The 27,353-nt window shown below is 37.7% G+C and overlaps 1 protein-coding gene across 6 annotated transcripts in view; it reads left to right on the top strand.

Annotated features, from left to right (window-relative positions):
• Positions 1-393: 393 nt before the first annotated feature.
• The window catches only part of LOC137284736 (myosin heavy chain, non-muscle-like), a 64,545-nt gene continuing 37,585 nt past the window's right edge, over positions 394-27,353 (top strand). For all 6 annotated transcript variants that reach the window (XM_067816663.1, XM_067816662.1, XM_067816666.1 and 3 more), the window contains exons 1-2: positions 394-1,151; positions 3,188-3,344. In XM_067816663.1, coding sequence (XP_067672764.1) covers positions 798-1,151; positions 3,188-3,344 — 511 coding nt within the window. In that variant the 5' untranslated portion in view covers positions 394-797. The remainder of the gene's footprint in view (positions 1,152-3,187; positions 3,345-27,353) is intronic.

The raw sequence follows: 27,353 nt of genomic DNA, 5'->3' as shown, positions 1-27,353 counted from the left end.
TCACTATACAGGAAACATGTAAAGTATACTGACTTGTTTTGTGGATGGAAGTAACAGTACCCATCCTTTAAAATGTTTCTTTTAAAGTCCTTCTGTACCCTTCTGTCCTTCGTCAAATACAAATGACATAATATGCAGGCCACGCCCACATTTTTCAAACCTCAAGTGCCTGTCTCATGGTTATCATTGCTTGAAAAGATAAAATATCAGAGAACAATTGGTGCAACGAGCAGTGTCTACTATTTTTACCATATATGGAGGTAAATGTCGTCACTTCACGGGGGGAATTCCATTCATTATGCTTGCGGCCCAGTCCAACAGGAAACACCTTTACTGCACCTCAATATGAGATCACTTTATGACGTCATTGAGAAACCCGTGTGTTTGTTTGGTGTCAAGAAATATTACCAATGAGAAGCACATATTAAGACGGCACAGGAGTCATCATTAACTATTTTATACAACCCTAGAACGCACAATCGCGATAGAATTCAAATCATCCTTGCCACATTCAAGTGAAGTGTGACACCCGGTTGGGCGTGCCATATTGTCACGTGGCAAGAAGGACCAATCACAGCACACGTATCAGTCGCGCACATTGTGCTACCGGAACCTGAGAGAGGGTCCCGAGCCATAATGACAGTTTGAAATTAACAGCGATTTGGAGGAAGGACACACAATTCTGTGAAACTGTGCACATTTGGGATTTGTATTTACTGTGGTGTTGCTTGTTGTTCGTGTGCGTGAGTTGTTTGCAGTGTTGATACTTAGCCGGAACTCTCTCACCAGTGTCCAAAATGGCGGATGACTCGTTTGCTGGATTAAGCGCGCAGGAGTTGCGATACCTGGCCATAGACAGAAATATAGTCAATGATCCATCTTTACAAGCGGAGTGGTCAGCGAAAAAATTAGTATGGATCCCCGACGAGTCACATGGATTTGTAGCAGCTGTTGTAAAATCAGAGAAAGGAGACCAGTTCGAAGTAGTCGTGGAAGAAACTGGGAAAAAATCCGTCGTCCACAGAGATGATGTTCAAAAAATGAACCCACCAAAATTTAATAAAGTCGAAGACATGGCTGAATTGACGTGTCTTAATGAAGCATCTGTACTTCACAATTTGAAGGACAGGTATTACTCAGGCTTGATATATGTAAGTAATAAATGCAATGAAGTCAACATGCAGAACGACACTTAACAATGTACCACTTCAGTCAGTTCTGAAATCTCAGGTTACCTGTATTAAGTAGTAATGTCTTTTGAAGTTACTCCAACGAAACTACCATTATTATGCAACTATGAGAGTCTAGCATTTAATTTACGAGTATCCCTATTTGAAAGCGAAGTATGAAGACTATTTTGAAGAGATCTTGTGTAGCTAGTCTCTTAAATATTTTTTTTACCATGTAAGTGATGCATTCTTGAGAATTATCCCAGGAAAAAAAACCAAAATGACTTCTCTTAATGTTATGCTTGATTAAAGTCATGTCATACATTTATGTTGATGTCCATAATATGTATATATCATGTTGGGATGAGGTCACCATCAGTGAATCACACCTTGATAGTTGGATATTGATTGGGATGACCATGCAGTTACATATCTCTGCAAATAGAGATAACTCTGTTCAGTGGAGGTTGCTATCAGGAAGTTGGGAGGATTCACATGAACATTTTAGATGAATGAATGTAATGTGTAAATGATTCAAGGTAACATGGTTGTGACTTTTCATGCTGATGCATATACTAGAAAAAGAGAATTAGATCTACTAGAGCAGGGATTGGGAAAGAGCTTTGACAGTGGCCCATTTTCAGGATTATTAGTCATTTCCTGAATTTTGAATTGGTCAGTGCCCTTGTATCAATGGTAAACTTCCAAATTTTAATGGGCCATTCTTCATTCTAATGAAATGGCCCATGGTCCCTGCCTTTCCCAATCCCTGCTAGAGATGAAGTCTGTAGCTACTATTGATGTTTTCCCAAACTGCATTAATAATTACAAAGCTATAAAAATATCAGTATTGTAAAACCTTTTTGGTTATTGGAAATGCAAAAGGTGAGATATGCTATTAATGACAACTTATGTTATATGACTGGATTTGTTGTCATCCATAAGAGTATCCTTCCGTTCTTAAACATGAGACATTTGTTAATTTTTTTTCGGATTCATAGGTACCAGAAGGCATCCTATTTAAAAATATAATCCTTTGATGTCATTAGTCATTGAGATCTAAAAATAGAAGTCTGTCTCACAGTTATTGAAAAGGCTTCTATTAAGAGATCCCCTTATTAAGTATTCCTAGCATTTGCCATTACTGGGCCTGGCCAGAGCACAGGCACATTTTCTTTGGTTACTGTCAACCTTATCTCAGGATTGATTGCTTTCCTGTTAAGAAATAAGCATCCTTTGTCAAGACTCATGGGTAGAGGCTAGCTGGGCAGGCACTTCGAGATAAAAAGATGCATTGACAGACTGACCAATCCAACATTATTTGTTACAGTGGCATTAGTGTTGACTTTTAGAAATTTGAAACTGTTGATTCAGTTGTGCAACTTGCAAATATGCAAGCAGATATTTAAATTGAATTCTCTTCAAAGGTAAATTTTGAAAAATAAATATTTAACAATGATCTGAAGCCCATCATGGAAGGTTCTTATAATGAATAAAGTGCTGTCTGTTTTTCCTGTTGTTGGTCTGCAAATTGGAATCAGTTGCTATTTTAGTTATGAATGTAAAAGACAATCCCAACTGATCACCTGAACTTATTGAGAGACGTGAAGGTAATTGTTTTGGAAGTGAAGGTTTAGGTAGATTTTCTGTTTTTGCAGACAATGAAAGGTCATTTGTGAAAAAATACAAACTTTGCAACAGTATTTCAATAAATTAACCCCCAGACACGACTCAAATTCAATTAACTGTGAATCCACACATTCTTGATGATATGAGTTCAGTCATTGAGACTTGTTAGTATATGCCTGTTAGTTTATATATTAAACATCAGAAGAAATGCAACTTAGGCTTTTTGTCAAATAGAATGCATACACGTGAATGCTTTAATGAGATTGCATTTTTGCAAAACTTGCATTTTTTTTCCTTTTCAGTACTTTTTGAAATTTCATATGGGCATGATGAAAGAAAATAGATATTGTCTTTGAGAAATGTGATTAAATTTAATTTTGTCTTTGCAGACATACTCTGGACTTTTTTGTGTGGTTGTGAATCCATATAAAAAACTGCCAATCTATACAGACAAAGTGATAGAATTGTACAAAGGGAAGAAGAGACATGAAGTGCCCCCTCATGTTTTTGCCATTGCTGACACAGCATACAGGAGTATGCTCCAAGGTAAGCCCTCAACAATAGCCAATAGAAATTACTGTCACCTGTTGTGGCTTGACATTGGCTGAGCATGGTCGATTGTCAAGCTGCATTGATGCTTTGAATATTTAGCAGCTGGAGTTGTCATATGATTTGTGTCTGTTACGCTTGACTGTACACAGCTGATTGTCTATGGTAAACCCTGGACATCATGCCTCCAGATATCCCTTGTCATCGGTCATCTTGATAAACATCACTTTCAGTCCTCTTTATGAGCAATTGCTGGGTATATATGGGAAGGTATGTCCAAAATTTAGATAAGGTATACTCTGTAGGTCAAGTTAGCACTATAGGCATGAAGTTAAACGGAATATATTATATGTCATTCAAATGCTCTAGTAAATTCCTTTCAGTAAAAACCAAGTGACTACTACAGAGAACTTGAACAGAATTTTTATACCAAAGTCATGTTAGTTGAACATTGAAAAACCTGGAAAAAAAATTTAATATCCTGACGGAAAAATTCAGCATTTATTGCTTCATTTATTAATTTGAACATGGACATATGATTGCATCTAGAGTTGCATAATGAAACAATGGATTGGTAAGCCTGAATCCAGTAATGTCTGTGAACTACTCATTAAACACTAGTTGTCATAACAATTGCAGTCACCAGGCTGTGAGAATGGATGTGTAGATACAGAACATGCAGGGTGTCGGCGTGGAATTTCAGTGTTAGAATGAAGGAGGAGTTTATCAAGTGCTGCACTCCAGCATTCCTTCACAATAAGGCTAGTGTCCACTATCTCCACAGCTTATGACTCCCAGTAGATACATGCTGACTCTCAGCTATCGGGTCACTTGTTAGGGAAGAGTCATGAACTTAGGTAGACTTGGCATCCACTTGGAAAGAGTTTGAATTCTGAATGAAAAGCATGAATGATTTAGGTATTTCTTTACATGTGGTATGGCAGGTTTTGTCTTGCATGAATAGGTTACCTCCCACAAATTATCACTCTCACCTCTCTATACTGGAGTTGTTGTGTAGGGTGAATTGGAAGTGCTGCTGGCTTAAATTGCTTCTTTAAACCTGTAATAGGTTGTACTTACAAATGTTAGTCATTATTCCACTTTAAAAAAGAAGATTAACATCCTCAGGTATTATATGTTTGTAAGATTGTAGTTTTGGAAAGAGATAAATCAGAATTCAGATTTAAGGAGGATCCTTACGATGTTTGGAACTGTGGTTATGATGACCCTGTAACTATTTATTTGTTTACATTGGGGTTGTGACAGGACCCATTGACCTCCAGCTATATTATTAATAAGCCTTATCTTGTTGGATAACTTAAGTATACCGACCCAGACCTTCCACCACTGCTGCTTTATACTGTGTATGGTGAGGCTGCCTTCCTCTGTGTGTTCTTTCACAAGGCATGAGTCAACTTCCGAAAGTGCAAGTGACACTGTAACTATGTTGCATCTGACCAATTTGTTGCAGCATTGGTTGTTTCCTGCATACCCTCAGTGCTTGAAGCAACGTGTTGCCTGACTTGATGGTCAGTGTACTGTTGTCAAGTATTAATCACCTGTCTTGTTAAGGCTGTCGGCCAGAGTGTGGACTTCCACACAAAATACAACCATCAGGTTTGTCAGTTGAGGCTCAATCCATCACTTTCAAGTTTTGACACACAAGTTTACTCCAGAGGCCACAAACTGTCACCATCATAGGACTTTCAATCTAGCGTACATCAAATATTAGGAGGAAAACATTTTAGGACTTTTATTAATATTGTGTTGCTTTTGATGTTCATAATTCATGTATAGGGCATTAAGTTTATATTCTATTTCTATTGAATAAGCAGACGTTAATTAAATTTTGTTCTTTATATTACCTTTTCTAAAACTGAAGGTCTGGTGTAGAATAGGCCTTCAGCAACCCTTGCTTGCCATGAAAGGCGCCTATGCTTGTTGTAAGAGGCGACTAATGGGATTGGGTGGTCATACTCGCTGACTTGGTTCACACGTCATCGGTTCCCATTTGTATGGATCAATGTTCATGCTGTTGGTCGCTGAATTGTCTGGCCAAGACTCTATTCACAACCGCCACCATATAACTGGAATATTGCTGAATGTGGTGTAAAACTATACTCACTCACTCTTTCACTATTTCAAGACCATTGTCATAAGGGCTGAATTCTTGACATATCATATTTATTGAGTGTGTGAAATTAAAGAAGGTCCTATTGAGGTTTGCTCCTGTGGTATCTCGAGTTCAGGGATCTCTTAAATTTCATGCATTCTTTTAAAACATATGATATGCATTTACACTTGAAACTTGTGAGACTTCAGTTAAGTGTAAAGACAAACCACCTTAAGCTGAAATCCTTTTGAAGTGTTTCACATGCAGAAATCGAATATGTAGTAAGTGGCAACCCTTGAAAAGGATGAAATGTCTTGAAACCGGAAAGAGTGCAATAGTTTTAAGATGTTAAATACCTTATAAAGAAACCCAAGAGAACTTTATATTGACATGTATTTGACTTGTTTCTGTTGAAGCTTTTTTTTGATAGTTTCAAACTTTAACTTGGTGTGTTCTCGCAGAAGAGAAATGTCAAGATTTCTGTATATACAGTTTCAAACCACACCCCAAAACATAAATGCAACCCTTAAGATACTCAGCCAGGGGAATACCTTGAAAATCATTATGCCACATGTACTGTGCTTAGCTACGATACGGAGAATAGAAAAACCCTAATGTAATGCTTGCAGCAGGAGAACCAGGAATGCAGTCATCTTAAGACACCACGTGAGACAGGCAGTATAGTGTCACTGATGACATACATCAGACATAATGCAGTCATTAGCTGTAGGTTGTACTGACTCTCTGAAATATTGTAACACAGACAGTCAGCTGTCAGTAGTTGATAACCTGCCCTAGGGTTTCACAGTGATATAGTGATGGTATAGCCTAGTGATTAAAGCATTAGTCTCCAAGGTGTGTCATGCTGAAAGAGTTCAGTTTTGAACCCAATGGTGATATGACTAGAAAAATGTTTAATGCACATTATAAGAAGCATTGCTTAGTAAATTGATAGAATTTCAGGAACAGCTCATAAAAATAGCAACTAACTAACACTGAATGATAATTAGTTACACCCAACAATACTCAAGTATTTGCATAGATTTTGTAAATTTAGTTCAACAACTGTTTGGAGTCAAGATCAGCACAATTGGTAAAGTTCTGTGACCTTTGAAGTTAAATTTAGTATAGATCCTTGTGTTCAAACCAATCAGCATCAATGTAACATAGACCAGAAAGAACGTAGAAGCATCTTGCTCACTCCCGTGTGTGTAAACATTGACCGGTGTGGTGCACAAACAACATTTTTCTCACCAGGGTGGGATGAAAGCATGGGCATCATGGCCAGCAGATACTGATGATCATTAGCTGTGGTTTGTCACCATATGGTGCAAGATTATTTGGAGAAGGTGCACTATATAAAATAATTAATCCCTCTTTGCTTTGTTCAAAAACTGTCCCATCTGAAAGAATGATGACAGTGTATTCATAAGGCTAAATAAAACAAGTGAAGTTTCTCGGGCAAAAATTGAGATTAAGAAACAGTCCTACCGCCCTCGTCACTTTTGAAAAAAAATATGCCTAAGAAACATTTAATTATTCTTATGCAGCCTAATATATATATGTCCCAAGGGTCCCGAGATTCAAATCCCTCAGAGAATACACCCAGGACCCTCTAATATACTGAACAGCAAAAGAACTGCAACCACAAGTTTTGAAAAAACAAAATCTCATAAAAGGAAGCGCTCATGGTTTTCTTTTTAAAAACCTGACAAAGAGCCAGAGTTGCATTTCTTTTGTTGATTGGTATTTTTTTGAACACTATGGGTGTTTTTTAGCTGATCAAGATTGTGGTGTGTGGTTTATAGGTGTTGAGTTTTCAGTCACCAGAAATTTTTTTTTCATTTTGCACTTATACATGATCTCATGAAGTAGTACTCAGTTATGACTTGTCCCAGCCGTAGTGAATATTTACCCCACACCTGGCTTTTATCTCCCAGGTCCCTAGTTGTTCAAGTCTTGTTCAATCTAGTTGACCTGTCAAAGGTAGGCAGTGTTTTGAAGAAAACCTGTTTTGTGGGTCTAGTGTTTATTGTTACCCCTTGTCAAGGCTCCTTTGGGGGTTGCTATTTTGGAGAAATTTGCTTACAGGGTTGAACTGGGGCCGTTTTATAGCTAGTTTATTACGGTCAATGTTTGTTGTCAGTTGAGGAAATTAGATCTGACTTTCATAGAATAGCACAGCTTTCATCAGTATAACAAAATGCTTATCAGTGAATTTTGATGTAAATCATACAATGTCCTGCATACATCATTGAAGATAAACATTTTCCTCCTGCAACAATGTTATGTGTCTATGACCCTTGTAGCAAAGTTGGTATTATGTAAAACTGTTTGAACACCAAAGATCAATATAATCTGTGTGCATATCTGGATATAAAGCAAGCCCTCTACCCTTTGAAGAAAGAACCATTATATTTGAGTGGACTTGAATTTATTATGTACCCTCATTTTATGCTTCTTAGTGTGTAATGTTTCCCTGGTCCTTGCTAGCCTGTCACGTAACACCGACACCTGTAGACATCCACTAGTGCTGTCTTTGTTGTGAATAGTGTGACCCAGACATGTCCTTCAGATGTTAATGTTCCCTGACAAAACGTACTCCGTATTAGGAGCACAGCATAGTACAACTTCACATACAGTTAATGTCTGTCATAAGACCCTGAATCAAAAGTGTCCAAAAAGGCGAGTATGGAAAATGTGGCAAGACAAGATACATGCAGCTTCAGAATGAAGAAAGTGTCAGGGCTTCTTTTCATTGTTTTCACTCTGTGCTTTTTTTTCTGTAAATATGATAATTTCAGACGCTAGCAGCTAAATTATCATGCGTTCACAAATTCACAGATTCACATGTAGAGTGTTGGTTGTTATATCTGTGTTTCTGTCCTGAATTCCTGTTTTGACAAGTTGTTCAGGTTTATTTTGTTAATATACATGCACTGTCTCCATGGTCTGTCTGGAGAGTATAAGGTCGGTCATTCAGTCCTTAGCACAGCCATACCAAAAGGTGTTAAAACTTGGTACTTGTTATTACCTTTCCTGTCATTATGCAGTTGGGAAAGAAATATGAGCATAGTGAGTGAGGTTAGTTGTATTATGCACTCAGCAACATTCCAGCTATATGGAGACGGTCTGTCAATAACCAAGTTTAGACCAGACAGTCCAGTCAACAACAGCATGAGCATTGATCAGCAGAGTGGAGGTTGAGTAGTCGAGAGGTTAAACCATTCGCTCGTCATGCCAGTGACCTGGGGCCCGTTTCACAAAACTCTCGTAAGCCTAAGATGTCGTAACTTTTCTCGTAGCATTTGCACCTCCCATGTTACAGTGTGCCGGGTACAAGAGCTACGAGAAAAGTTACGAGATCTTAGGCTTGCGAGAGTTTTGTGAAACAGGCCCCTGGTACTATTCCTCACGGGTACAATGTGTGAAGCCCGTTTCTGGTGTCCACCCACTTTTGTATTGCTCGAGTATTTCTAAAAGTGGCTTAAAACCAAACTACTCATTGCATATGAGTATCACTACCCTGGTTAAACTGCTGCATGGTTTATCGGTGTGCTGGCACTATAAAACCAGTGTTGTCATGGCTAGTACAAGCTACCTCCCACCCATACTTGCAAAAATGTGTACACGGGCACCAGTTGAAGAAGTAATGTTAAACCCCATTTCACCTCACCTGAAAGTGACAGGTTATCTTTTAGATCATATATATTTGTTGATCAGTGATCTTGATGATACAGTTTGACCTTCTGACCCCTGTAACGACAAGTTGTTGATTGACAAGTTATCTTGCGAATCATTTATTTGTCTATTTAAGAGTTACCGATCTCTCACAGCTTCACCGCTGTGTGTGTACTTTGAAGAATGTACTGTAACAGTGACACAACGGAACATTCTGGTGCGTTAACATTCTAACCTCCGAAACACAAACACAGTTTTCACCCTGACCATGAGTTAAAGCCTATTAAAGTGACCTGTGTGCTGAGCTTGCATGTAAGCCTTAAGAATTGGTGGTGAAGGGGTTAAGTAGGCTTAGGTGGACTTTACTCCACCACAGATTACCTGCGGCAACATTCCAGTGGTCTAGCTTATCTATTGATGAATAAATGGAGAGTGAATCTATTGTCAACTTGCCATTGAGGTCCTCTCAGCCAATTCCTGATTAGCTATTTTTGCCTTATCAACAGTCTTTGGATATGATTTTGATAGGTTTACATGGATGGAACTTCAAATGGTCACAGCCCTTTGAGATAGAATTGATAAAGGTATTGACGTTGGGCTTACTCAAGAGTGGAAATAGGTCACAGGGAGACTTTCCCCATACTGAAACAGTGTAAAGCATTTATGTTGGAGATGAAAAAAGCGGTCTTGTTTGTAGAGTTGGGGAAAGAATCATGTTGACAGTATGCAGGTTGATACTGTCACATTGCTAAGTGGCCCCTGGCGTGTAGTGGATGAGAGATTACTTTGTTATGTACATTTAAGGAGCTCTGTTATCAAGTGGTAATTAGTATGCATTTTGTATATGAGTTTTCCTATCTGATATGTTTGTTCATTATTTTTAATTGTGGTTAATTGAATTATGGGTAGTAACTGAACAAGGAGTTTGTTACAATGTCATCACAACATTGTGTGTTACATCAGTGGTGCTGACATTACGAAACAACTTTTTGAACACATACCATTTATAAATAATGTGTCCCAATTTTGTCATTCATGTATAGTAGGTTCTACAAAATATACCAGTGAATTCACATTTAGATAAGTTGTACCCCATTTTCATGAAGAGACCATGTTTTCATAACATGTGGACTTTATGCACTCTGTACAGTGCAACTTGGAAGGTTGGGCTTGTCATAACATGTTGTTACCGTACCCGTTGCTTGAGGGCATAAAACAAGGATTGAGTGAATTTCCCTCAGTGGCAAGCATGTGCACTAATCAGAACTAACTAATGCACACACATGTACACACACCAATTTTAATCGTAACTCAGCTGTGATGTCAAATCCCTTCCCACCTCACCTTGCCTAGTTTTGATGAATATATGTAGCCATCTGGTATATTGTGCAGTGTATGTCATCTTTCAGTTTTCATTTTTAAGGAGTTTCAACCTGTTTAGGATTATTGTTTTGAAGACAAAAAATAGGAACAAGTCTGGTTTATGATACCAGTTCTGCTAAAGTCACTTGAGATACACATACAATATCAGCGTCCACAACAGAGAGCATCTATGCATTCCAACTATGCAGTCAACAGAGTTTTTCTGATGTCTGTGGAAACAGTATTAATCCTTTGATTTCTTTTCCATGCATTCTTGAAAGAAGATTTTTACATCAGAAATATCATCTTTATTCATGGTTTATTATTCTGGATTGCTATTTTTATGGCATATTTCTGTGAAGGCTGAGCTCTTTGGAAAGGTGTATGCTATTTCTAGGTCCAGGTGTACGAGATCAGTTTCCCAGTGATTATGATGATAGGGTACTGTCACATTCCAAGATCTGTTTAAGCACCTTCTAGACACTGTTTTCTGATAAGCCTGGAGGATCCCCTTGAGTCTTGCCATGATAAACATGGGATTAAGTTGTCCTGGGTTACTCGGACTCTGCATATTGCTGTGAAGATTAACATCGTTACTTGTATATTCCAGTACAGACTGGTTGTGCTTTTGGAGATAAAAATATGCTTCCATAACCACAGACAAAAGATAAACAGAATGTGTTTCCTGGGGTTTATCTAGGCATGGTGAGAGGATGACATTGCACCCAAAGGCTACAGTGAATGTTGTTACATATTCTCAGTTTGGAATTGCAAATGTCCCCTTTCATGACAATTAGTAGTATTCATTGTCTTTATCTGTCTTCTGTCTGAAGTCGGGATGGTCGGCTAGCCTAGTGGTTAAAGCCTTCACTCATCATGCTGAAGACCCGGGTTCAATTCCTAAAGATAGTCACTGGTGTCCCCATGTCGTGATATTGCTAGAATATTATGAAAAATGACGTAAACCCGTAACTCACTCTCTTTAAAGCTTTCATATAAGTGGCTTGTACATCACTGACCACTTTCTAACAAACAGGTATCTTTTTCCAGAATTGACTGCTGAGGACACTTAGTTTTGTGTCCGGAGTTTTCTGTTCGGGTTTCATTGTGGTATGTTTTTAGGCAATGCTAAATGTTGTTTGTGAACCACATGATTGTTTCCAATAAGGATATTACTTTTAACGGGAAAGTAAGTTTGAGACTTGAAATCTTTAGTGCAGGAAAGTGGAATAAATTGCTGAGAAAGTCCTACGACCAGCATTTTCCCGTGACCTGCATACAATGCAACTGAAGACCTGTAGTCAGAGGCAACTGATATTCACAACTGCAACTCCTTCAAGGGGATATAGATACTGTGCACACTTAAAAAACAAAACTTTTTTGTGTCACCACAACGACTGGCATTAACCAAACAAGAATGATTACAACATATGTTATAAAAAAACGTGAATCTAAGTAACATGTGGTGGTTTAGTAGTACAGTGCGGAATATTGCATATGGCCTGGTGCCAGCCAAGAGCAGTAATTGGTTGATAACAGGAAGGATGCACCACTGCTGTGCTACAGCACTGTGGAGGTGACATCAAGTGCATGATGATCAATATGTCTATGTACACGCTTCAATGACGTTCCAGGGCAGTAGTGTACACTGTCAGGGGCAAAGACCTTGTCTTTATGCATATAATTAGATAGTATACATTACAATAGAAGTGTTCTTCATATATCATCTGCTTCAATACATTCTAGGATTGCGGGTTATGAATAGGTGTGAAGGTGTAAAATATTTCAGTAGCATGACATGTTGATGAATCATGCTGGATTGTTGTGATGGTGCGATTTTGTGGTAACACTTTCCGACAATCTAACTTCTAATCAGTCTGATGAAGGTGTGTCATGCTGATGTCATGTTTGCTGAATTTGTTCTTATCTCTGTTTCACCTGTCATATAATGTATGGCATCCTGTATATGATATGTATGTTCTATAGCAGTATGGGTAGTGGAGTAGCCTAGAGGTTAAAAAGCATTTAGTTGTCATTCCAACTTCTGGATTCAATTCTCGGCATGGGTACAATGTGCAAAGCCCATTTCTGGTGTCTCTTCCTCTTTCTTTCCCTCCTCTCCCCCATCCCTTCTGAGATATTGCTGGATTATTGCTAAAAGCTGCTCAAAACCCAACTCACTCACTCATTTGTGGCATTAATTTTTGCATTTATTAGTTTGTGGGTCAGCAAACACCAGCACTTGACAAAATGGTTTTGTCATACAACATTCTTTCTTTTCCCTGTCTTTGTTGGTGTGTCTGTTATCCAAACCTTGCAATGAGACTGGACCTCACACAATGTCTGACGTATCCTCTCTGACACCAGGACATTCTTGTATTTAGGTCACAGTAGGGGAAAAAGCTCCATGATAGTTCATTGTTTCATTAGCTGTGAGACGCACCCATTTTGTCATCACATTGACAGAATCGCCAGTGTTTACAAACAGTTAGACAGTCAGAAATTATTCCTTTTGATCTTTTGCTTCATTCATGCTGGGTCAGATAAGGCCTTTCCCTATCCTGTTGAAGTTGATCTGGAAGAAGGACTGTCATCAGTGCTAAGGTTTCTGGATGGAAATAATATAATGTATTGTAATGAAAATGAAACATACGTTTGGTGTTTTGAAAGGAAAACAAAATAAATTATGGAACTTCACCAAAGTTATTTTTGCCAAGAGACAAGACCACAAAGAAAATAGTAATCATAGTTGTCATGTGTTTTGATGGTGATTTGCAGCTTCTTTAAACTTTTAATCAGTGTAAAAGTATCTTATAATAAATATTTTGAGAAAACTTCTATAAAACTCTACAGATAATGAATTGTTTACTTTTTATAAAGGTTATGTTCTGTTGGAAAAAAAGGGTTCAGCTCCTTAAACTGATTTTGCTTTATGACTTCCCCAGCTGTTAGATGGCAAATATAAAGATGTATCTAATGTGAAAGGTAGAATCAGGCATATGTTTCATAATGCAAGCCATGAGTTCCAGGAATTGCTTCCAGTCTATTTTCTGTTATAACTCCAGGATCTGTTTCATATTTCTCCTATCAAACATTATCCAGGCATATCATGACCATCATCACTGTTGCTATTCTGGGGGGTCACGTGACTGGGAGGGTGAGGACGGTGAGGGAGGGGAGTTGTGGGTAAGAGGGAGTACACATCAGCGAGTGACTCAGCTGACCTTTTTCCAGTGCTCCCTCAACTATTGTTTTTCTTTGAAAGAGAGTTGTAAATAACTGTGTTGTTTGTGGTGAATTTCCCAGCCAATTGATTAGATCTGCCTGGCATTATTGAGCCACAACTGTTGGCCTTCTTGGAATCACTGACAGTTATGAGTGGTCTGCAGATTGGACAGGGTCAGTCTATCGGTCACCATTGAAATGGTAGCAAGTGTCGCAGTCAGTGTTAGGGATTTGGGTGATGTTTGAAATTCTTCCCATTCGAAAAAAGTTGAGAGGTGGTGAAGAAATTTGCTAAAAAATATTGACACAATCACTATTTCTTCAGGACTACTTGTTTTCTGTTAGTAAATCTATTTACTGTCTAAATTCAAACTCATAAGCAAACTGTCTGATATGAATTTCATGTTGTTTACCCCAATACTGTCCAAATTTTCATTTTACAAGTTCTTACATTGATGATAGAGCATTAATAGTTTGCGGTACACTGAAAGTCCCAGATAATGTGCAAGATTGGCCTTTCATGCCTTTGGACAATGTACTTGGTGACAGCGTTTGGTGAGCATAGTGAACTGACACTTAGCTTCTGACATTTTGGAAAAATAACTCAGGGTTGTATTGCAGATGTTGGACAACAGATTGATTGAAACTGTTTGGTTTGCAGGGCTTTATTTGGTTTATGTTGGTTGAAACTATTGGGGTTTGCAAGACTTACTGGTTTGGTTTATTTTGGTTAGAGTTCTGTAGTTTTGTTTTGGAAGTTGAAGTTCATAAAAAAATAAGACACTTTTTGTGTAAAGAATGTTAAAATAGTGTTGGGCCATGTTGATGATTCCAGTAATCAGATTTACGGTATGTCGTTTTAAAGTCAGGAGTAGTAGAAACCTATACTCAGATGATTTCTCTCCTATAGAATGAGAAACGCTGAATGAAACAGCTTCTAAATTCAAAGAGCAGTCCTTTAGAAATCATATTGGCCAGCTGCAGATCCTCTGATTTGTATATCAACAATCACATGGTTCTCTTCAGCCTGTTGCAGAGTCAGGCAGGGGGTAAATATGGGCCACGTGTATTTGGGCATGTACATAGTACATAGAATACTGGAATAAGTAAGTTTTACAGCACAGCCAGCACATACATGGCTTGGGAAACCTGTGGTTGACAAGAAGAGCAACAAGTTGATGTACAATTTTTTAAGTCAAACAATATCTAAAGATGTAAACTTGTTTTGCTGATTTTGATGGAACATCTGCCCACAAAGGAAAGGATGTGCATGGGTTTGATATAAGATAAGTGATATTACATGCCCTTGACAAATGGTAGTGTATGGAAGTAATAACATATTAAACGTCTTGTTATTTTCTTTTCTTTTTCTGAAAGGAATAAAACCTTTTCATTGCACAAGACAGGACCTGGCTACATATTTATATCGATAATGAAAGTCCCACTGTCAAATCCATTTTAGGCCAGACCAATTTTATTTCTTGTTTTTCGGATCCGCCTGCCATATTTTTTTAAGATTGAGAAAAAAAATAAAAATTAAATTACCAAGCTCAAAAAGTATAATCCTAATGTCCAGATTATCAGCTAAAAATGCTAACTCACAAGAAAATACTTTTTAGGTTGTTTTTTTTTTATACCCATATTCATTTTATAAATTGCCAAGAGTAAAATATTTTGAGTATAATTAGAAGGAATATTATTTTGATTGGAAATTTTATTTTTATTTTTTTTCCCGCCTGCCTTTAGGTTTTCAGAGGACAAAAATCAGTAAAACAAGAAATAAAATTGCTCTGGCCTTAACTATGATTTTCCCAGAATATGGAGTCTTATTTGTGCTGACATTATCTTAAAACTAAATGAAATACATCCAAACTACTGAAAAGAAAATGTTTTGTTAACACCACTAGTGGACTAGGTAGTAATTGTTGGCAAGAAGCAAACAGCGATCTGTGTCTCATGTCGTCAAATTTGGTTTCATATTAGAGTGGACTGAGTCAACAAGGATGTATAGCATGTATAGCACTCACTGTGGACACTGGAATCAGATCCAGATTTAAGACCAGCCTAGTCTGCATACTTCACCATATCATATATAGTGTGTCCATACAGCACTGGACAGAACTGCTTTGTTACAGTATGGTGGGGTATACTGAATGGAAGAGGTGAGGGGGTATGTTTTGTACACTGTACAGTGTTGTACGGTGTAGATGCATACTCGGAGGAAGGCGATTCATGGTGTACTATGCTCAGTATGGAAGGTGGACTGAGCAAAGAGAATTCATAGTGTTCAATAGATATTAAGGGTTTAAAATTGGGGCGAGTCGGGTATAATGAGATATATAAATGTCTTGAAATACTTGTAACCTTTACTTACATACAAAGACTTTAACATTAGGGTAACAAGGGTTCAAATTTCCTGATACTTCGTTAAACATAATCAGATTTATGTGATTTATTTGAACTTAACATTCATTGGCCATCAACCTACCCAATGTTAAGAACAGAAGTGAAAAGGTAATTGTTAAAGAATTTATGTACAGCAGCAGAAACCAAATCCACTATAGGTCTCCCTTTATTACTGGCAATGCTTTCAATTGGAAGAATTATTCTGTGCTAATATATCCTGCATGGTCACAGGAACAGTCCTCTATCCAACATCAGACTAACACATCTGTGAATGTTGATGTCAGCAGTTTAGACTGACCTCTGTATGTAAAACCCCACTAGACATCCAAGAAAAAGAAACCATTCAGGCAGCTTTGAGCATCTAGAGAGGGGGAGACTGTTTCACATAGTTTAGATAAGGCACATACTTGATCTGTTCTTCGAGACCCCATACTTCCCAACTGATAATAGACCAGTGACACCAGCCTTCACTGTACAGGCTGGGACAGAGAACCATCTTCAGCGGCAACCATGAGTTGATGAGAATGACCTTCCTACCATGCAGATTACTTGTAGTAAAGATATTTGCAAAGGCAAACGCAACTGGATTTGGGATTAAACATGCTAACTGTGGTCAAAAGCTGCATTGCCAATCAAATATTTTTAATCAGCATTTTGCAGTAGTAATCTTGAAATAAACATAGTTGACAGGCTGCCATAAGGATCTGCAGACTTGAGAAGCTACAGACCCAGGCCTAACTCATCAGGCACTCATTTAAGAAAGAAACAGCTGCTTATTGCATGTAAATTGAGTGCAGGCTGTTTGAACCCATACAAATTTCAAATGGTGTGTGCCTTGTGGGAATACAGGTTCTGACAAACTGTTTAGACAATACACTGAAAACTTTGCCAGCTTTCAGCCTAGAGGGTTCCTGTTATTATGAATTTATGATAGTAACAAGTATCCACTGACTTTTATGATTTTACCTAACATTGATTGCTTAGTAATAATTAAGACCTGCAACTGTTATGTCAGACTGACCTGGGAATCTAATGTAGATGACTTGTTTTGTTTACCTGTCATTACCTTCAATATTGGACCTCCTTTTTCACATAGGCAAGGCTTACGTTTTGTTTTTGGTCTAACATAACCAAATGCTCATTATTTCCATTATCAATAACATTCATTTATACCTATTTCCCTCTGTGTGAGTAGTGTCTTCGGTCGGATCAATTCCTCAATATGTAAGTGCTGGGATAGGCTTTAAGTGAAATTTACTGATGCAGCAATAATTAATATTTCACACCATATCACTGAAGATAGTAGCTATCTCTTTACAATGCAGATCTGATATTGAAGAGATACTCTGATGAACAAATGAATAACCAAAATGAAGTGAGTGAGTTTGGTTTTATACACAATCAGCAGTATTTTGGCTACTGGGGTTTGAATGTGAATAATTCAGTCTGGACCATAATTCAGTCTGTGGTCACTCTGCGAAGGAAGTGTCTGTTGGATTGTGCATGGGCAGTACATTTTCTCTATCTGCTGTTCATCGTCATTAGACCAGTCTACGGCACTTTTGGGACCTGTCATACAGTTTGATGTGAACAAGACCTTGTCACAGCAATGTTCATCCAATAGATTAGTGCAGCCATGATATAGTTTGTGTCTCTTATATATTGATGTATGTCACAAGCTGTTGCCACAAATGCTGGTCACAACATACTTCCATATGTAAGCAACTGACTGCATCTAGACCCATGTATTCAGGTTCGCAGTCAGACAACTGCAGTAAGGCTTTGGCCTGTAGAGTGAAATGTTCTACTCACAGTTGTTTAACAGGATACAGGAGGTTGAGTGCTCCTTCCTCGTAACATCTATTATTTCTCAAGATTGTTTTCAAAACAATCTCATGTTTTCATGTATATGTTTCTTTGTCAAGTTGATGAAAGGTTATTTAGTTAGTATTCAATTCCGTGTTCATTTCACGTAATATTTTTTTAAATAATATTATGCATCAAATAGTCTAATGACTAAAGATGAAACATGAAATCAAAGATGTAGCAGTCATGGTAGTCACCTGTTCACTTGTGCTTGTTCCATTTTCACCAGCATGTGGCCACATTCATTTATATTTGCTGCACTGAACGGCTTAATGAATCCCCATTATTTACTTTTTTACTTGATCAATGTATGTCAAGTAATTATAATGTTTTCATCGTGATCTTGACCTAATGTTTTCTGACATGTATTAAAAGTAGAACTGTCTGTGGAGGATTATTACAAGCAATCTTTCTTTTTGTGATGGATTCCATGTTAGACCATTACACCATGATGATAACAGCTGATAAACACGGATAATTTCGACCTCAGAGTTCGTCTGTTGTAAATAACCGAGGCATGTCGACAGCATCATAAAATGGAAAAGCATAAATATTGCATGATAACGTCTGTCTTCCTCAACAGCCTTACCAGAATGCTATCATTCATCGGCAAGGTATGACACAAATACTGCTTGTTGGCCATGCATGCAGAGGAGGAACAAATAGCGTGTCCTAGATACTTCTGCAGGCATGTGCGCCAGGTGTGCAACTCAGGTAACAAGCTCACACACCTTGACGCCTGCAGCCTCCACATCATGAACTGCACACTGGGGCATGTGTTAGAGTTTCTTCTTCCCTCTTCTCTCATACAACAGAAGATCAACATGCTGGCGTGTTTTGCTTTTTCCATGTGGGATGCTTGTGTTTGCACCTCTTGAAACAAATTGCCCTATCATCGTCTGAATAAATAAATAAAATACATATGACATTTCTTAGTGGATACATATTTTATGGAACAATTTGGTAATTTAGAAGATATGCTTTTTCCAGATGAAGTGCATTTAAATGTAGCAGAGGTTTCTGGACATATCAAAACAAACAAAGGAGTCGGTGATTGAACATGAAAAAATCTGACAAATAAACAGCACCAGGTTGGTAGCATTATCAATGTTTCCTGATCAGAAATGGATATGTGATCATATGTCATTCACATGGTGGACACTGAAGTGATTCTTGTTATATCTGGATACAAGTCTGTAATTGATTTGATGTGTATGGGTGTTTCAGATGTAATATCACTCTTTTCAAGAAAGTAAGAGGGTTATTGACATTTTGATGTGCATCCTATGAATAGAAGTGTTTATCACACCATGGTTTTGTTTAGCTTGCAAAGGTAAACACTTCATTGTCTTTCATACAAAAAACAACATGGGAATGTTATAACTTATATATTGATGTCAAAAACAGTAATAATGCTGGAGCAAATATTCCATTTTAGAAAAAAGGAGAAAAGGTTATTTTCTGAGTGTAAGCCCATAGGGCATTAGGTTCTTCCTTCTCAAGTGCTGACAGCCATTAGTTATTTTTTCTCCCACCTCCTTGGATACATGGAAGTTGAGGCAGCTCTTGCAGGCTCCAATCCCTTTGCAACCCTCCACTGAATAATTAGATGCAATTGGATCTTAGTTTCAACCTGGGAACGGATCAGATAAAACTTTAATGAACTAAAGGAAAGAACCCCTCTCCAAATATGTCTGGGTCAAAATTATGTCATTAGTGCTGAATAGAGTGTAGATTTCAGGCTCAATTTTAAAGATTTACAACAAATTCAAAGTTTACAAAATGCTCATGGAAGATCTTTTCATGACTCAGTTTTAGAATGATGAGACTTTTGTTTGTATTGATATTGTCCACTTGCAGTCAGTGCTGAAATACGACAAAGTGGATGTAGTATTGAGGATAGCATTATACCCATAAATCTCCTGTGTTAAGGTCATCACTCCAGGTCCCTTGACTCCATGGTTACAAGTGGTGTTATTCAGACGATATCCTTCCTGTGGTGACACTGGTCCTACTGTATATCTTATCACAGTGTCAACAGGAGGAACCCTGCTGATGACAGCCAGCATTACTGGCCTTTGAGTCATGCCATCACTTGACAGTTGACTATCCTAAATCAGGTACCCCAAGTTCCTGTTTCCTTCCCTACCACAGAAAATGAAAAGTGTCACTTCTCGTGGCTGGCCTTGAGGCCATGGCAGGCAAAGTGATACACTTACACCTAGCCTCTGAAATGAATGTATATTTTGCAGAAAAAAGTTCATAGTGAAAGAATATATTATAATGAAAAGGAGCCCTGTGACTTTCTTTATTTTCAGAAGCTGATGTTGTGGAAATGTAGACTTGTCACATTTTGTAGACTTGTGTAGGCTTGGGTATATTTGCTTCAGGGACTGTATAACAGACAAGCCAAGTGTGGGATTGAGTCATGCGGCATACAGCTATGTTCCAGTAATGTCACATTGGAGTTTTGCGTCTAAACCAGGCAAACCATTAACTAATAAGCATGAGCCATGATTCTTGGTGTCTGGTAGCGTTAGGATGCAGTTATTCAAGACATGATGGCTAGACCACTTATCTAAATTTTAGGTGGTATTAAGGACATTTTCTGACAGAATTTCCAAAGGATGGTTGAGTGGTTTGAAGTGTTGCGACAGTCGTCCAGAGTTACATCCCTTGCCCAAGGGTTGGCTTAAGGTATGACTGATCCTGCATCATTGTGGTCTGTGTAGAGGTTTCCCCCACCCCTTGTTAAACTCTCATGTCTCTTAAAAGTCTTTTCCTGGTTCGCATAAATGAACGTGTGAGATGTGCATTTATGTATTACTGTTGAACGCCATTCATCTTTTTGAAAAGTTGACTTTGAATCCTGCTGAAAGGCTCCTTTTTTTAGCCATAAATAGATGTGTGGAATTGTTATCATGGCCTGACTGATTCTTACATTCCCAAAAAGGGGCGTGGAAGTTTAATGTCAGGTGAGCTACGGGTAATAAGAATATAGGACTCAACCCTCAACTAGGAGGTAAACTATATTCAGTTAATGACAAGAAAAAAAGAATCAAGTTCATTGAGGACAGTGTTAAATGTTTACAGTAATATGTTGTGCGATGACACAACAGTACTTATTTACTTACTTCCTTGGCAAACTTTAACCAGCTGTGCTCACCACCCAACAAATGCTTTTGAGACAAACAAGTTTAGCCACTTGGGCTCAAATAAAATACCACTGATGTTGGGGTAACAGCTTTTAGTAAAGGCCTGGATGACATGCACTTATATTAAATGGTTGATTTCATGATTCATGCTCGTCTGAGCGTGCAAACAACTTCAAGATGAAGTCCTTACATCCTGCTGATTTTAAAGCTTTTGGGTAGTGGTGGGTTGGACTCCATTCAGCAATTGGGAGTGTGATCATTGTTTGTTGTGTTTTGTAGAGGTTATGTGACTACTTACATGCTCTGGTTCATTTCAGGAAAATCATACCTTATATAGCATTTATCAAGTCATGACTCACTTTAGAGGTCATGTGTTAGACTTCTATTGTCAGATAAGTTTCATGCAGGAAATTCACACTGTCACATATCTAAAAAATATTGATATAATGTAAATATTTTCTTGTTTGATAGTTACAGTATGATGTATGTTTTGGATGCATTGACAGTCTTTTCTGTATTTTTTCATAATCAGAAAAGGGACAGTTGGGTAGCATGGTGGTTCAAGCATTTGTCATGCCAAAGGTGTCTGTTCGGTTTCCCCGCATGCAAACGATATGTTAAGCTCATTTCTGGTGTTGCTGCTGTGTTGTTGCTGGAATATTGCTTAAAGCAGCATAACACTGTACTTGCTCATAATCAGAAAAATGTCTTGCCTGACACAACCACCTTCCACACCTCTATTCTCCCAGATGCTGAAAGTGACAAATGTTCCGCTATTTAACAAGGCATGGTAATACAGACCCAAATTTGTTCAGAATTATTGCATCCTTAAATAGCAGTCCAAATGTTCACACAAATGCTTACATATACAAGTGAAATAATTTATAGTTTATCTGTATTGGTTGAAGTAAACCCAGAGAAGGAAGTGGTACATATCAGTAGACATCTTAAAGGCAGAACAAGCACATCATAATGATTAGCTTAATGGGAACATATAGAAGAGTGTTGAGTGGTTTGTGAGACGTGTCTATTCACCACTGGGTAGCCAGTATGCGTGACTACATGTACATGCTGGGATGTAATGGATTACCTGCCCATTGTGTGGCGTGAGAGATGGGACTTGGATTTATTGTCATTTACTTCCACTATTTGTACAAACCAAATTAAATTCAGAAAATGATCAATTGAAGAACAACCAAACAATCTGAGATACATGCACAGGAAAACTTTTTTTTTTAAGTTCAACCCATATCTTTGGAAAAAAATCTCAAACTTGACTCAGTATTTCTTTGATTTGATGATTTGAATGATGGTTGTATTTTTCCTCTATATTTTAGAGTGTCAATGTACCACTGTTGTTATATGCATGGTAACAATACTAACATGGTAAAGTGAAACCTGATAACTTGATACTATGTCCTAAAGGCATGAATTAGTCACCAGCTTGTCTGGTCCTTACTCCAGCAATCATAAGATGTTGTCATGAGTGTTCCACTTAACACCACACTTATAGTTTTCACAAGATTTTACAGAAATTTGTAGTTTAGTTGTTTTTATTGCAGTGCATGACAGTTCTAGCACAAAATCACTTGACTTTAAAATGAGTTTGTAATGAGGGTGTTCATTGAAAACTGATCTCGTGATATTTTCATTATAAATAGAAACGCCCAACTGATAATGTTTTCATGAAAGAAAACAATATGGATGGTTGGAATTCCATGTCATGCTTACATTCTCCAGTAAGGCTACTTAAAACTATCAGGGAAATGTATATGGTTTTTTATTTTGGGTATATTTAATTTTTGTGTAGATACTTAACAAAGGAAGTGTAATTTCGTTTATGGCTAAGTAGGATTCTATATTGTAGCCACATTAGATGTTTTCACATGTTGCTCATAAATGAAGGATCTAGAAACTACTAGTGTCAAGGTGAGTCTTAGTCATGTGACATCAGACATTCCATTCATGTTAAGCCTTATTGCAAAAACATTCTAATGCCATTTGAGGTTAAACATCTGAATGCAGGTTTGAAGGTGCAGGGTTGGGATACACAGGGGGCAGCTTCAAAGCTGGTTATTGGGTTACATCTGGTTTGGGTTAACTACAATAAGGAACACCTATTTTTTTGTCCAGTGCTGTACATATGCCAAGTCCTCAATGGAAATCCTATCCCAGTGATTCAGTGATGTAAAAGACGGCAAGTGCAGGACTTGGACCAATGCCCATTTATCTGGACTGTGTCAATCTTTTCATCATATAAGCACATAGATAAAGGAGACAGGCAAAGAACATGCATGTTTGACATCTCATTGGAAATGCATTTGGAAATACCTGAACCCAATGGGCATCTAAGTAGCTTGTAGGAGCTCACTCAAGTGATGACTGGATGGTTACAGGTTGATGGCTATTCATACCCAGCAGTCTATAGACAGACCTTGAAACAAACATTTTTTAGGAAGTCCTTGCAAGTGGAATACGTGGCACGTCTAGGTTACCACAGTTTTCTGAAAATTAAGTATCAGGGCTCCTTTTTATTCTATTTAATGAACCCTTTTTTTCTGTAAAATATGTGTATTTAAGAGAGTAGACGATAGTCAACACACTCAGGTGAGAATGTCGTTGCTTATGCTTTCTTTGATTGGTCTAAGTGAGACTTTTTTAGTTTTAATTACTGATCTAGCTGGAGTATTGTTATGTTGTAAAACAATGACAAACATTTTGACAAGCTCATCTTTGTTTTTTGTTATACCTGTCCTGTCCTGTCCTGTCATGTCATGTCAAGACTGAACTCAGCCCTTCTCACAGGTGCACCACCATCGTGGAAGGGCTTGTCAGCTCTGATAATATTGTACAATGTTAACCACATATATTCCCTCAAGAATTCTTTTGGGTATAAAACATGTGCTTACCATCTTGTTAATGGTTTAAGTGACAGCAAGGTCATATTAGAGTCGGAACATGTATCCATCATAGCTTAAACACTGCAATAGGCTCCTTATAATAAACATATTGCTTGTTTTGGCCCTTAATATGTGTTTGTTTTGTAACATATAGCCTCAACAACGATGTTTCAGCTTGAGTTGGCAGCAGCCACGCATTCTAGATCTGTCTGAATAAGCAATAATATATTCAGCAAGGAGATATCTCTCGTATTGTCCCCCTAGTGTGCCTGATGGAATGCCAAAAATGTTTGCAGTGTATGTAGGTGGACAAATGTCTGGCTGTATCATATGCCATCTAGTCTGTGTCATGTGAAATTTGACATGTTATGACAGTATATACATTATCACACTGATTCAGTTTGTTCATGGGCATTGGCAGAAAATCAGATAAAACGGGTGTAGAAATATTTAATAGAAGTAATAACTTTTGCGACTTTCAGTATATGTTTAGAAATTTTCCTGAAACTATGACCATGTCATTTCATACAATCTGATGATGCTATATTTTTCTATATTTATTTTCTGATCACGATTTTGAAGGCAGTAGATCCCATTGCCAGGAAGAGATTTATGGTTCCGATTTCATGTTCACTAATTGCTGACTTTGTTATCATTTCCTGGGCATCTTGACATCTTTATCCGGACTCCTTTCCCCACAGTGAATTCGTCAGAGTGAAAGGATTAGTTTCCATCTTTAATTGAATGTTGTATTTGATAATGCCAAACAGACAATTTGTAGATGATCCAGGTGCCAGGGACCAGCATGTGTAGTGAGTCACACAGTCAGGCTGGCTGTATCTCATTCTCTAGCCAGCTGAAATACGGTGTGAGTCATCCACACAACGTGTTAGCCAACCTCGTGCTGCCTTTTGTTTGAAACTCTTCCTAACTTTACTAACCTCAGTCTCAACTTTTGTTTGGATTTCCGTGTCACAATACATGCTGGTTGCAGTCAGGAATGAGCTAGTAGTTGTGCCGTAGTTCATAAGACAGGTCCTATTTCATGATGTGTGATTCTCACCTGCTAAATCTGTCATACAGATTGTCAGACTGTTCAAACAGTTGGAACTCTGTTTGTCAGTTAGTATTTCACATGTGAAACTACTTATTTAGACCCTATGAATGTCTTGTGTGCTTGCATATTCCTACTGGATAAGAGTTTCATATTTCTTTCCTGAAAGGTGGACAGCTTTCTGTACTCTGCTATGACATTTGACCTTCAAACTGTAGCTAGGTAATTCTCAAGGTCGTGAAAAAATGTGACATGTTTGCAGAGAACTGTTTTTAATAGAGTTGAGCAATGACATGTTACATGTTGGGCTCATTGGCTGCAGAGCTTTCAAATTGGTGATTTCTCTGTTTGTTTTGTTCAAACTGGCAGTGCAGTAAGTTAAAGTGCTCCTACCCTCCAGGGGAGATTTATGATTTTGAGGAGTTTAAACTGTACTCCGGGTATGGCCCAGGTGAAAAGTCAATGGTTGGTTTATAACACATATAATATTCCAGGTATATGTTAATGGGACAACCATCCTGACCTGTCCTGTTTATGTAGTAATAAGCTAGAATTGCCTAAGACTGTATTTTGTAAAGTAAGTTGACTACCTACCACTGTTTCATGAGAAATTATGAAATGGAAATACAAGCATAAAGTTCCTAGTTTTTGGAAACCTTTGTGGTAATTTAAACAATGCTAACATTCGTAGGGTTCAGGAATCACTGTTAGACTGGTATTGTCTGTTTAGCTTGAACATTACACATAACATGTCATAACTGGTTTTAACAGTTACGGTCATTGCTTCCAGTTGAAATTTTCCATGGTAGGCATGTTATAATAACTTTAAAAATTAGAATCAAGTTTACCTTCATAAGTCTTTACTGTGCTAAAGAGACTGAAAAGAAAGAGGAATATATTCTTTCATGTGCATATAGTTTGAAAAAGCAATCTCTCGAAACAATGTATTTTCGTAACCTAATTGGTCTTATATGAAATGCTGTAACAACAAATCAAAAGAAAGCAGTTGTACATGTGATCTTTGACATTGATAAACGGTTAGCTGAGGTCTAGAAGATGATCAAATTATGGAATCGGAACAGGTATAGGTATCAGATAAACTTATAGTATCCATACACTAAGACAAAAATTTACTGGAAATAATGGGAAAATGTAAGTTTGGACAAACAGACAAACATGTTCATTACAGATTTCTGTACAATATGGTGTTGTAAGCAGGAAGATCTGTTTCCTGTAACTGTCTGTTTTTAGAATGAACAGGAAATATTATTAAACTTTTTGGATGACTGTTGCCTGTAATTTCCTCCATACACCAGCAGCTGGGACTGTGAGGAGTGGTTTGTGGGCCCAGTCCAGGACGCCATTATTGTACAAGGAAGACATTGTGGCCACTCAGACAATGCTACCATTGATACTTCCAACCTGATAAATGTGCACACAGTGACTGCTGAGATTAGGTGCTGATACCCTTTCTTGACAATGTTCAAGGATAAGAGCTACAACTTGACCTTGTGAATTATTATGGCTTTAGTTGGAATGATAAAGTATATATTTGCATTTAATAACTTTGAGAGATTGATTGTGTCGTTGAATTATTATGGAAAATATTAACCTTCATTTGCATAACATTTACAAGATAATCTCTAGTGATTGGTTTAGGTTCACTGAGACATCTATTGATTACATTTTCCAAGTCTTGATATTTGCTGGGATATTGCTAAAAGCGGCATTAAACCTACCTCACTCACATTTTATCATGAATTATTACATAATATTAGCCTCAGTGTATAGAACTCAATTAATGGAAGTCAAAAGCACATTTATGTTATGATCTGGGAAAGCTTACTAATTGTTTTAACTGTGTAGGATTTTGTCGGTTGTGATGACAGTTTGTAGTATAGAGGTCTGATTCGGGATATCTGGAGAGAAGAAAGATAAATCCAGGGACAGTGTCAGCATCACACCCATTCCTGGGTTGAGTGAGTACACCCATTTTTGATCAGACCACCCTCTATACAGTAGCAGTGTAGGGTTGTTGACACAGAGTAAACAAATATAGGGCTGCATAACAGGATATGCATTATCAGATTGTGCAGCATATGTGTCAGTCATGTCTTTACGAAAGTAGTTTCAGTCCCCAAGTGGTAGATATGTAATATAATTAAAGATAAATAAAACCTGCACCAGTATTAATAAATCAAAAACATGCTACTGTTGTACTGACATTATTTTCATGACCATTAT

Source organism: Haliotis asinina, chromosome 5 (assembly GCF_037392515.1).
Source record: "Haliotis asinina isolate JCU_RB_2024 chromosome 5, JCU_Hal_asi_v2, whole genome shotgun sequence".
Classification (NCBI taxonomy): Eukaryota; Metazoa; Mollusca; class Gastropoda; order Lepetellida; family Haliotidae; genus Haliotis; species Haliotis asinina.
Note: the sequence above shows the minus strand (reverse complement) of the source record. Positions and strands in the feature narration are given on the sequence as shown.